The 12,831-nt window shown below is 27.3% G+C and overlaps 2 protein-coding genes across 2 annotated transcripts; one reads left to right on the forward strand and one right to left on the reverse strand.

Moving 5' to 3' along the window:
- Nucleotides 1–3,286: 3,286 nt before the first annotated feature.
- On the reverse strand, nucleotides 3,287–7,150 carry LOC126838202 (ras association domain-containing protein 4). Its single transcript, XM_050572402.1, has 10 exons — nucleotides 6,859–7,150; nucleotides 6,688–6,782; nucleotides 5,064–5,206; nucleotides 4,926–5,001; nucleotides 4,733–4,864; nucleotides 4,534–4,674; nucleotides 4,134–4,405; nucleotides 3,835–4,067; nucleotides 3,531–3,750; nucleotides 3,287–3,468 (listed from the first exon to the last, which is right to left on the reverse strand). Exons 1-10 carry the CDS (start codon nucleotides 6,896–6,898, stop codon nucleotides 3,408–3,410), a joined length of 1,413 nt encoding a protein of 470 aa, XP_050428359.1. The 5' UTR covers nucleotides 6,899–7,150; the 3' UTR covers nucleotides 3,287–3,407.
- A 682-nt stretch (nucleotides 7,151–7,832) lies between these two features.
- Nucleotides 7,833–11,265, forward strand: LOC126838328 (uncharacterized). Its single transcript, XM_050572668.1, has 5 exons — nucleotides 7,833–7,995; nucleotides 8,960–9,195; nucleotides 9,262–9,611; nucleotides 9,682–9,851; nucleotides 10,898–11,265. The coding sequence occupies exons 2-5, from the start codon at nucleotides 8,989–8,991 to the stop codon at nucleotides 11,044–11,046; spliced, it is 876 nt and encodes a 291-aa protein (XP_050428625.1). The 5' UTR covers nucleotides 7,833–7,995; nucleotides 8,960–8,988; the 3' UTR covers nucleotides 11,047–11,265.
- Nucleotides 11,266–12,831: the final 1,566 nt, after the last annotated feature.

The raw sequence follows: 12,831 nt of genomic DNA on the forward strand, positions 1-12,831 counted from the left end.
GAATCTACTGTATCATTACTGACCATTCCAATTATCAAACTTCCTAATGTATATCATAAATCTGTTATTAAAATAGTATAAATGAGATGATTATTTTTATCCATTTTAAGGTACAATTATTGTAATAAAATATATTAAGTATGTGCCACCAAAAATATTTTATTGTTACATTTATATTTATGATTTTCCTTATATCTTCGATGCAGTTATAGAAGGTATTGTTTTTACAATGATGTTTTCTTTTTATTTTAGTGTGGAGCCACGAAATCTTTTAAATCTTGGAACCGTTTTTTTCATGTAACAAATATAGATCGGAAATCATATCTAAAAGGTACTTTATTGAGCCAAACATTTGAAAAATTCAACTGCCTTTAAAAATAAAAATAAATACGAATAAATACGTATTTTTAAATATAAAATTACACCGTAACTTTTTTTAAGTAGTCAATTTAATTACAAATTGTATGAATTATTCTACAAAAAAAAAAAATTCATTTTCGCTAGAAGGGGTAGAAACTTCTTTATTTCTCTTTTTCCAGCACTTTTAGTAACTAAAGCCTGAATAACACTTAAGATTTATCTTGGTGTGCTGTAAAATATACAATTTTATCAAAAAGAAACAGAAAAAGGGGGGACGAAAATACACTGAGTAACACCTATGATTGCATTGAATCAACAGTCAATAGCTTTGTTCGTTTAGAATAAAAAGTGTACACTAATTAGTGTAGTGTCTGGGTCAAGTGTAAGGGGTGTGATCAGGCGTGGTATTATAAAACAAACGTTTTTTATGTAGATTAATCAACTGATAATTGATTATAAAAATGAGTTGATAAAAAATATGATAATGACCAACACCGAAAATTAGGTACAACCACAGTTATCTGAAGAGTGAAAGTGTCAAACGTTCCAAGTGCCAAAGTATAAAAATTTAACTTTATAATTTGATTTGTATTTTATTCATTACCGGAAACACTTTAACATATTTTTGAGTTTTAAATATGGTTGTTTTTTTTATAAATAACTATTCTTTAATTGAAAAATTTACTTAATTGTTTCCGGTAATGAATAAAATACAAATCAAATTATAAAGTACAATTTTTATACTTTGGCACTTGGAACGTTTGACACTTTCACTCTTCATCCACCGTAAAAACAATTTTTTTTTTACTAAGGTAATAGACTTTTATTCGACAATTTTTTGTTTTTCCAATAACAATAATATTCAAAAATAGATAATAATTTGTGGAAAAATGAGATCACATTATATAAAAACACTATGAAAGAAAAAAATTAAATTATTAATTAAACTCAATGAGAAATTGAGTGGCCATGATAAAAAAATCACCCTGTATACCAGTCAAAAAGTTCAAAAATTATTTAATTTAAATAAATAATTCAATGTGAATCATGAAGTTTCATTGAAAGTAATAAAGGTTTAAATTTCTTGATGAAGTCAATAAAATCAACGTATCAGAAATAATGTATTATTCTAAGTAATTTCATTATGTACGCTGCAAACGCAATCTGACGCGTGTTTTTTTTTTAATTTAGCTGATGACTTGTTCTACAAGATGTGTATACTGGAATATGCGTAATTTTAAAATAAAAAACAAATATTTACAACTTTTATTTAAGCAGAAAAAAAACTAAAAAGATTCGGAAAACAGGCAAATTTTAGAACTATGTTCTTTAAATAGCTTTTAAGCATTACCATGTCAACTTGTAGTCTCGAAATGTCATATGAAGCCTCATAAAGATATAGAGAAAAAAATTCTAATCATGCTTTTAAAAATGATACTATTGGCCGTCTAAATTGGCGTTTCAGACCACTGTGGGTGTCGGTGTGAATAAAGCATAGACCTATAAAGATTATAGTCTATTGTACACAGATACAACACTTTTTTAAAACAAACAGCGTGCACAACTACTCTATTTTAAAACGAACGCATTGGTGTACACTTTTTGTCAAAGCGAACAAACCTAATAAGTTCCTGAAAAATATTTTCAGTATATTGCTAAATAGTAAATACGATGTACGAGTAACAACAAACATTATGAAATATGTAAACAGACCAACTTTAGTCGTAACCACACTAATGCTAAAAATACTATTTTAAGGATATTGTTACCAATGCTTGTATATGCAAGATACGCTTAAATGTGTTTTTTTATCACTTTCAATTATAATAATTTCTCTAGACCTGTGACCTTCCCAACATGCTCCGTTTTTACTATACCGTTGTAACATGAACTTATAGTTAAATAAATATTACCTAATTACCTAGTTTTGTTGATAGTTCACAAACTACAACTACTGTATAAGCATAGGCGGAGATTTCATTAATTTTTTGGGGGGGCTAGCATTTTTCTACCTAAAATGACCAGCAAGGGATTTACACTCCTAAATTATTTATATATAATACTATATAACATTACAAATGTATAAATAAAAAACATTATAATTATAATATAATATTTGTATATTATTTAAGTAAATACATATTATTTTAAGGCCTATTCTTAGATCCAAATATATCAATAATTTTTTCTACATCAATATTTAAATCGTTTTCTATGTATAATATGGATGAATTATTAAACCTGTCTTGCAACCATGTCAGGTAACCATGTCTTAATTTTGCGCATAGCTAAAAAGCTGCGTTCGCATGTAGCTGAACTAATTGGCAAAGACAAGGCGACTTGAAATAATTTGAATAAGCTGGGATATACATTTAGGGTTAGAGCCTTTTAAATTTTATCAATATTTATTGCGTTTTTTGAAAAATGTATAACTTTATTTAGCACTTGAATTAAAATTAAATGATAACATTATCAAAAACATTGTTATAATGTTTTGCCGTTTTGGAACTAAAATAATTTTCATAATTTATTCTTATTAATAATTTTAGTTTTTACTCCATTAATTAAGGAATTTATTACTTTGATAAGTGATCAAATAATTGGGGGGGCTATTGATAATTTTGGGGGTGCTAAGCCCCCCCAAGCACCCTCCAATCTCCGCCTATGTGTATAAGAACAATTTTAGGATTTCTCCTAAACCTTCTCAGCTCTACAAAGAAGCTAAAATACAGTGAGACATTTTTTTATTATGTTGAGTTATAAAAAAAAATTATTTTTGTAAGAAATTTTTTTTTTATTTAATACATCAAATGATAGAGTATTATATACTTTGTATTTTTGGTACTTAATTTATTAGGTAAACAAAAAAACAAACTACAAAATGTATTAAACAGGAATTATGTAAAATGCAGCAAATTGCAAAACAAAGTCTGTCATTTGATTTATTTTATCGTTATGTAACTATGATACATTAAGTATAATTTATGTCGAATGTGGTAATCCTACTAGTATATAAAGTTAACTTAATGAATCATACAATTTAATCTTCAAAGTCGAACTTTTAATTGTTCCATTCGTTCTTTTATCCTTCTTCTCATCTCTTCATACCTGATTTATAAACATACATCACATTTTAAATAGTCCTTCTTATTTCTTAATAAAAACATTACTTGGCTTTTATTGCATTAATAAGTTTTTCTTCTTCCGCATCATAACCAGCTAGAATAGCTCTACATTCTGGCAAGCTGAAATTTAAAAATTGCGCAACATCACAACTAATTTCATCAGTTGTTCGACTTTCCATCAAGTATAATCTAGAAACATCTTCATGGGGCCCCTGTATTAGTCTTACAACTAATGGATATTCATCATCTTGTAATTTACGGCGTTCTAAATTATTTGTACACATCAAACATGTGTATTTCAACAATATTAATAAGTGTAAAAATAATAATAAGTACCTCAAATATTTACCTCCATTATCAAAAACAAGAAATAATGAGAATTGGTTTGCTTTACCATCAACTTTATACTTGTCAAGCATCAAATTAATAACTTCTGGAGTTGTTACCAAGGATGTAACCCATACAGACATTTGGCTGCCATAAGGTGGGGTAAAAAAACTTGTTTCGCGATTGTAAAAATGGCCATTTATTGAGCAACGGCGTTTCAATTTAGTCCGATTTTTACCATTTAATCTGCCTGTTCTATAAAATAGTATTTCTGTTTTCATAAAAATATTTCTTTTTTAAATAATATCTGAATTTCTATACCTTCTTTTAATAGCAGTTGAACCAGATTTACGCCTTATAACTACATTATTTATCAAATCATCATGATGATCACATTGAACTTCTTCATTTGTATCACTATCACTAACGTCATCATCCAATGAACGACTCCTTAATAAACTTTTATCAGTAGACTCCTCTTCTAATTTTGATTCAAAATTTGTAGAATACTCATCACTTTTATCTGAGCATTTTGCATCTATGTGTTGTAATGTATTGTATGCTTTATCATCATCAGCTATTTCTCTTTCCACCTAAAATATTATTCAGATATTTAATCTTCATAATTTAAAAATTAACCAATAGTTGAGTTCTGGTCAAGTTCTACTATGTTTGCATAAAATGATTTGATTTTTTTTATTATTAAACTAATTATCAATACCTTTAACAAATCATCAAGTTCATCTTTTATATCAACGTGATTTAAACTGCTTGGCAATGTATTAAATTTATTTGATAAGTTACCTCCATTATAATGGTTATTGTTTTTTGAGTTTTCAGTTACATATTTTCCCTGTAGTTTCTAAAATAGAGATCAATATATTATGTTGTATCAATAATTTTGAAGAAAATATTTATACCATTAATGGTATATCTGTGCCCTTGAGAATCCGGTTCTTAATTCTTTGGTCATCATCCTCTTTCAAGTGAATAATATCAGTAACAGCCCAATAGATTCTTAGTGCACCTTCTAATACTAGACGACCATTCACCTGTAAACATGTAATTTCATTAAAATAATATTATTTTTAAATTAAACTGTACCTAGATTACTTCTCGACTCCGAATTTCCCCACTACGTCCTTCAAAATATTTATTGTATTTTTTTAGTTTCTCTTCCAACTCTGATCTATAATAAAAAAATATTGATATATTCAGAATATTCTTTGATTTTATTAATAAATTAACCACCTTTCAACATTTGGTCCAAATGGGTATTTGTTTTCAACTCTGCCAAAGCTAGTATGAGACTCAACTCTAGTGCCATGCCCATATAACTGAGGACCGAATAAGACCCCATAACATGGTACATGACAATATGGCACACCTTTATGCTATAAATTATAAAATAATAATTAATAAATAATAAAAGATATCAGATTTTATACTATTCTGTTTAATTTTTAAACTTAAATAATATTAGTAGATAGTAATTTGATTCCTTAAATTTATTTTAAGAAATATAGTAATTTTATTCTTAAATTAAAAAAAGATAATGAATTATTTATCTGTAGTAATTAATCTAGAAAAAACTGAAAAACACTTGTGGTTATATATAATACATAATAAGTTAATAAAATATTTTAAAAGTTCATCACCACGCCCCATGGTATCTTTTATCAAGCGCACGAACTTCTTTGTATAGCAATTTTTAGGTCAGATACGTATCTAAAAGGTACTTTAATGGGCCAATAGTTTAAAAAGTTCACTCTTTCTCCTTCATAATCATAAAACAACACAAATTTAGCTTTTTTAACTTAGAAATATTGATTAATCTGAAAATCATACTATTTAATGCTGCCAAGAGTGGTTTGAACCTTTGTGGATGTATCTTTTTCTAACTATAAATCTCAAGCCTAAAGTATTACCAAAAAAGTTGAAATAAAAAAAGTTCCTACACTTTCTGGAGTGAAGGGGTTTATGTTATTTTTTTGGTTTGTTAGCGCATATTGATATTACAAGTTTCCAAATATTTAGATAATTGTTTAAAAAGTTATAGCGTGCTACAATTTTAAGTTGAAAATATGTATATTTTTTGGTAATTTTTTTGATTTAAAAGGGGAAGGGGTGATTAACTAAGTTTATTTCAGGTACAATTTATTTGATCAAGACATTTATTGACATAAAGATATGAGTTTAACTTTTTAAAAATATTTTGGATTGAAAACGAAATTACAACATTGTAAAAACAATACCTCTCAGCTCCTCATTGAAGCAAAATTATACATAAATTATAGGTTGGAGCAATGATGTAGATACAAGTCTTATACTATTTTATGGTTTATAATTTTATGATAAAGTATATAATTTAGGTAATTAAGGATTTGAAATCCTAATAAAACCTACTTTTTTCCTCAATTACAAGTCCTAATTTTTTTATTGTTTTGGTAGCTTTTCAAATCATTTCACTTGAAGGACTCTTTTTTAATTCTTTATACATCCTTTATTAATAATTTTCATAACTATATAAAAATGATCCTGTTTTTTATGTACTAAAATAGTATTTTTAATAAAATAATTTTTAAAAAATAAAATTAGTCAAGTTTGTTGTTTAAACTTTGAGCGCTCTTGTGTTTGAAAGTTACACCATTGCTATTGTGGCGGCATTTATTCTGCTTTTAATTTTGCATGGGCAATATGTATAACTTTTTTTTGCAACTAGGAACACCCAACAGTCCTATCAAATTCTCAACTACGCAGTTTCATCTTCTCACATTTAGACCTGGAATGTTTTGATTAAAAAAACTGAGGTGTAATGCCGCCTAAAAACCCTCGATATTTAGTCAATATTATAAAATTAAGTATCAGCTAAAACCTCTGCATGCTGTCCAGGATTCAACCGTTTACTACATTCTTCACATCGTAGACATTCAGGATGCCAGTCATATCCCAAAGATTGTTTTCGCTCAGCTAAACACAAAACTTTGTTAAATGGAAGTTGGTTGTTAACTTGTTGAAATAAAAAAATTAGACTACAAAAGCTTACCAAAATATACTGGCTTCCCACATTTGTGACATTTCCACATGGCTAGTTAAACTTAACGAACGTTATATGAAATATAATACCAATTCAAAATTAGTATAACTTGCAATTAATAGTATTAAAAAACTCGAACTGAAACTTGGAGTTTGGGCATTGTATTAACGTATTCGTGTATCCCAAAGTTATTTTACTTGTCAGTTGTAATTTTTATTATAAACAATAACAAATTTGTCATTTGTCAATATCAATATCTTTATCATCATTCGTCATATCGATGACTTTGTAGCGCATTCTAGGGGTTACTCGCAGCGTTACCTACCCCCCGAGTAGCCCTCGCTATCATAGACCTATTCTTTATTTATAATTTTATAGGTCTATGCTCGTCTATACAGGTTACACACTTACACTTCAAAAATCAAAAAGCCACCATATAAACAGCTACCGAAATCACAGAATAGATAAAATATATCTATTACCACTTATTGTACCTAAATCCGAATTATTTTTAATTTTTTGTTTTTTATTATTGTTTAATTACCTATCATAATTAAATATGTTTTCTTTTGTTTAACTTTAAAACATAATTTTTTTTTTTAATTTTTTTATTACTTTTATGTACTTATTTTTTTCTTGTCTTAATAACGTATGTCATTTAATTGATTATTATGCGGTGTAGTGTATTGTATTGGCAACCAGAATTATTGGGCAGCTCACTTTATATTAATTTAAAGTTATTTGTATATATATATATGCCGAAATTTGACATAGAGCCACTCTATCTCGACCAAATATACACCGTACATCATATCCCTGTAAAGATAAAGATTCCTTTGTAATTCTATGCGGTATGCCGTACACAGACTAAGATAGACTTAAACAATTAACAGTTGTAAATATCAAAAAAATATATCGATATTGTGTTATATCGATATATTTGGCCCATCCTTACTATTACTCATTAGTGATTACTGATTATTATTATTATCATTCATCAAGCAATCATACCTGTTGGCTGTTACTTCAAGTTCATTATGTAAATACGTTTGTTTCTTTTTGAATGTTACGTGATTTATAATATTATATTACAATTTATATTTTATCGACTTTTTGGATAGAAATTATGTGTCTTTAGAATTGTATGTAAGTATTTCATCTTAATGACCTTGATTTTGATCCTGTATAATATGATATATAGTATAATCTTTACCGTTATTTTTTAAATTAAATAAATTGTCAATAATGTTGCAAGTATTATTGACAATTTTGTTAAGCCATGTTTTCAACTTTTTTTTATAAATATGATTTATATAAATTCTGTTATTTAACTATTGAAATAACAATTGGTTATAAATATGTTATTAACTGGACATAATACTAAACTTTTTTTTACAGCCTCAGCAGCTTTGCTCCTTGGCTTACTTGGTAGATTTGTTTCGATTAGGGTTTTAGATTTGTGTAGGTTGGATATATGAGTTATGGCCTAAAGGACATAATTTAGGCTTCTGCTAAAACCCTAGATGGTCACTCAACTGGGGTCAAGCAGTAACGGACGCAGCTTAACCTCACATGCTTAGTATCACCTGGGAACAAATCGACTTGACCACCCCAGACCCCAACTTCGATATTTTTTTTCCAATCAATGTGTATTTTAATGCTGAAAACGATGGTGCAAACAAACAAAATTGCGAAAACGCTTAGTTTTGAAGTTACAGCCACTTGAACTTGGAGAAATAGGCTCTGGAAGCCGTGTCAAGTGCCTAGCAGAAAAAAAATGAAGGGCGGTGACCTAGTCGCGCCGGCAGCTATTGAATTAGGGAGTCCGTCTAATTCTGACTTTGGAATCGTAATTACCATAAAAAACACTATTATATGGAAAATAAAGAAATCCCACAAACTACTATATTTTTCAATTGTGATTTACGTTGTCCAATGCTGCATGATGGCGTGGACGGCACGAGTGTCTCGCGCAAAGATAATTCTCTAAGTTCAAGTAGCTGTAACTTAAAAACTAAACGTTTCCGGAATTATTTTTGTTGTATAATAATATAATAATTTTAATGTGGAAATATTCATTTTTTTTTTATAATGTGTCATCTTTTTATAGATTTTAGTATCAAGTAACAAATCATCAAGATGAGTAATTTTGATCTTGAAAAAATGGTTAGTACTGTTGACAATTTAAGTACATGTTTAGATGTTATGTTGTGTCTTAAAAATCCCGAAGGTGGTAAAGAAATTCTAGGTACTTACGAAAAACTAGATAGTTTAGTTATTTCATTTGATGATCAAATAAGTACATTAAAGAATGTGTTAATCAAAGAAAAAAATGCTCGTCAAACGGTAAATAAAATGATTAAATTAAAAATATTTATTTAAATATTAATTTTAAAATATTTTCCTTTATAGTATTTTCAAAAGCAAGTTGATGAATTAAAAATGATAGTAGATAGATGTGAACATATGATTACTAATATTCCATTGAATTCATTTCATACTAATGAACCAGAACACCTATTCAATCAAAATGGAACGAAAGATTTTAAAGTAAATATGAACAACATGTCTATGTCACCTGTAGCTAGTTCATGGACTGATATGTATTCTCCTACTGAGACTACTATACATCAAAATACAATGTCTAATAATACAATGATGAGTGCCATAATGGGACATTCTAAATTCCACACTTCAAAACAAATACTTGACACTCCTCTTCTAAAGTTAGTTGACAATGATGAAATGAATTCTGTTCCTAAGTAAGATATTTGTTATGATATTTATTGAAATATGCTACTATTATATACTTTTGTATTTTGAAATGTTCAGGTACATGAAAGGGCGTTTAAATTCATTAAATATAAATACTGTGATTGACAGTATTAATAAAGCTTTAGAAAATAAATATGAAATTTTGCGAAAACCAAAAAGTTCACTTAAAAAAAAAGATTTAGATGCTTATAATGATTGGAAAATTCAACAAAGTACTGTTGGTCAAGGTATAGAATTTTACTAAACATTATAATACTTTTATATAGATATATATATATATATATACATTTTTATTTATTTAATTATTAGGATGGTCCTTATTTTCAGACGACCCCTAAATTGGTTTGGAAATTGATTAACTATTTTTCATATATTTATTATTTATAACACAATAACGGATAATCCATAAAAAACTACACTCAGTATTAATAACCACCACAAAATATATTCTTTCTTCATAATAGCTATCACTCATAGTTTTGGTAACCAGTTGTCTTTATACAGAGGGACCCGGAACGATTTGACAAATTAAATAACTTTTGTTCTAGTAAATGTTTTTAAGATTTTTCTTTTAAAAATAATTTATACTCCCTTGCGCTATAAGCACCACAGTTTTAATGCACTTAACTATTTTACTTTTTAAAAAAAAAATTTATTTTTTTTGTTACATTTTTTAAAAAAAAATCAAGATAGCCATTTTGTTAAGAATAATTTGCTGAAAATTTTGGCTGGTCGACAACCAGATTTGGATAATTACTTTTTAAGTTACTAAAGGTTAAAGAATAGGATGGGATCTCTAAAATAATATTTTTAATTTAAATAATAAACTTTTTTAGCTAAAACAATTTTTTTATAGAAACAGTTAATTTATTATATAGCATTGTAGTGGCGTATGAAGTTGAGCAGCATCCTTTGCTTCTTGACCTCAGATAGGTGATCACATAGAGCTTTTAACGGCAGCCTTTGTCATGTAATCTGTTTTTTCTGGAATAATTCCAAAAAGAATAACTTTGTAATAAAAAAAATGTATTTTAAGAACTTTAGTTTTTGTGTAAAATAGTTGTCCGAGTTTTTAAAATATGTTATACCGAGTAAAATGCGATTTTTGTCCAAAACTTTATCCAGACCCTTGGTTGGCACTAGATACTGGAATAATCATATTATACTATTATAGTTATGAATACACTATGGTCCATGTTAGCCTGTATGATACGACCTATCCAAACAGATAGACCTGACCTTCATCTGACTTATATTATTAACATTTTTTTAGGTCAATATTTTGTAACAGCTGAGGACATAACAAAATATAGTGAAACAAAAGTAGACAAAACCACTTTGAACATTATTCCAATCTTAAGACATTTAAAGCGCCTAAAAGAGTCGAGGGTTGGTGGTTTTGTCTTTTATTTGCCTTATTAAGATAAAAAAAAAAAGTGTTATGTAATTAGCTTAATATACATGTTTAATTGTTTTTAATTATTTTGCTTGTTCAAATGTATTATTTAAATATTATTTATTAAGTTATGTTAAATCTCGAGTATTTGGTATTAAGGTATTACTTACACTAAAATACTTATACTTAAATTTATTTTAAATGTAATTATTTCAAAATATTATTGTAAATAGAAAAAAAAAATGTTAAATAAATTTAATTACTCTACATTAAACTATTAATTATGTGTGTATATAACTCATTATTTATTCTTTTTGTTAGGTCTTCTACTTCTATACATATTGTATACCTTAAACACACTGCTGGTGCTACAACTAATGAGACCCTATGTTATCTTAAAATTAAAGGCCCTTTATAAGTCACATTTTCTTCTTAGAATATTTTTTTAATAGGCCTGAGATTTTCAAGTCTAAAATCATGCAAATTAAAAAAAAAAAAAATTTTAACTTTGCTGTAGAGCTGAGAAGATATTGTTTTTTTACAGTAATGTATTTTTAGCCAATAATGTTGACAAACAAAAAAAATATATTAGGGTTTGTTTGTAGAAATTAGTCAAGTTTTAATGATTCAATAGTTTTTAGAACACTGTATTATTATATTTTATTCTCTAGTTAAGTCAATATTAGAATACGGTTGTCTAGTATGTAGCCCAACATGGCACACAAGTCACCTTGATTAATAGAATTCAACAAATCCAAAATAAATGTAATTATTAGGCTTAATTTAAATGTCATTTGAACTTTTACTTTCCATCATTATTTATCAGAAGAAATAGGCGTTATGCCTTATAGTTATTTATAAATTGGTGTATTGGCTAATAAATTCCCCAGAATTGCTCAGTTTATTAAATTTGCTGTACCATGCTACAATACTAGATTGAAAACAATATTTTTCGTTCCCCCATCATTGAACATTCCACTAATTATGGTTATGTATCACCTCATTACAGAGGTATGAGGATTATTAATAAATAATCGGTTTTTATGTATTTTATGATTCTATGTTCAAATTGTTTAAAAATTATTTTTTGTAATTCTTTTCATATACTTATGTACACATTTTGTTAAACACTGTTAATATTTTCTGTTTGTTACCTTCTATTATTGCCTTTTGTAATTGCCACTATGGAGTAAGAAATTTAAATAAATAAATAAATTACTTAGAAAGGGGGGGATACTTTTTCTTTCTTTTGCTTTTTTATGTTAAGTTGTAGGACCTAAAGTCTGAAATTTGACCGAATAGATCTAAAATGGGGCTATAACATAAACCATTTCCTCTATAATAATATCAGCAGTAGACAAACTTATTTTATTTATGAAAAACCAAAACCAAAACAAAAGGAAAAATTACAATTTGACCGTAGTCAATTTTTATGTTTCTAAGTGTGAGTGAATTAACAGTTGACGGGATTTGAAAATATTTTCATTATGATGTGTTCATTATGGGTAACTTATAACTGGTAAATTAATACATCAAAGTACAAATAATTGTTTATTATTATTGTGGTTGGCATGTAAATATTTTTCAACGAATTGCTTATTTAATAGTAGTTATATTAAATAGTTATGTTACACTATGTACGTTTATATATAATTTATAGTATTTAATTAAATTAATGGAGGTAAAATATTTTTACATATTATCATTATGAAAAATAAAACAGTCTGCTGTGAACATAGACCTATCTTTATAGGTCTATGGCTGTGAAGCAGTTTATTGATAAAGAGCGCCAAAAGTGAAAAGCCTGTCCG

This window comes from Adelges cooleyi, unplaced genomic scaffold (genome assembly GCF_023614345.1).
Source record: "Adelges cooleyi isolate 19-005CV unplaced genomic scaffold, UGA_ACOO_1.1 ACOO_flye_CR_arks_rails_tigmint_CR_PRNA_30, whole genome shotgun sequence".
NCBI lineage: Eukaryota > Metazoa > Arthropoda > Insecta > Hemiptera > Adelgidae > Adelges > Adelges cooleyi.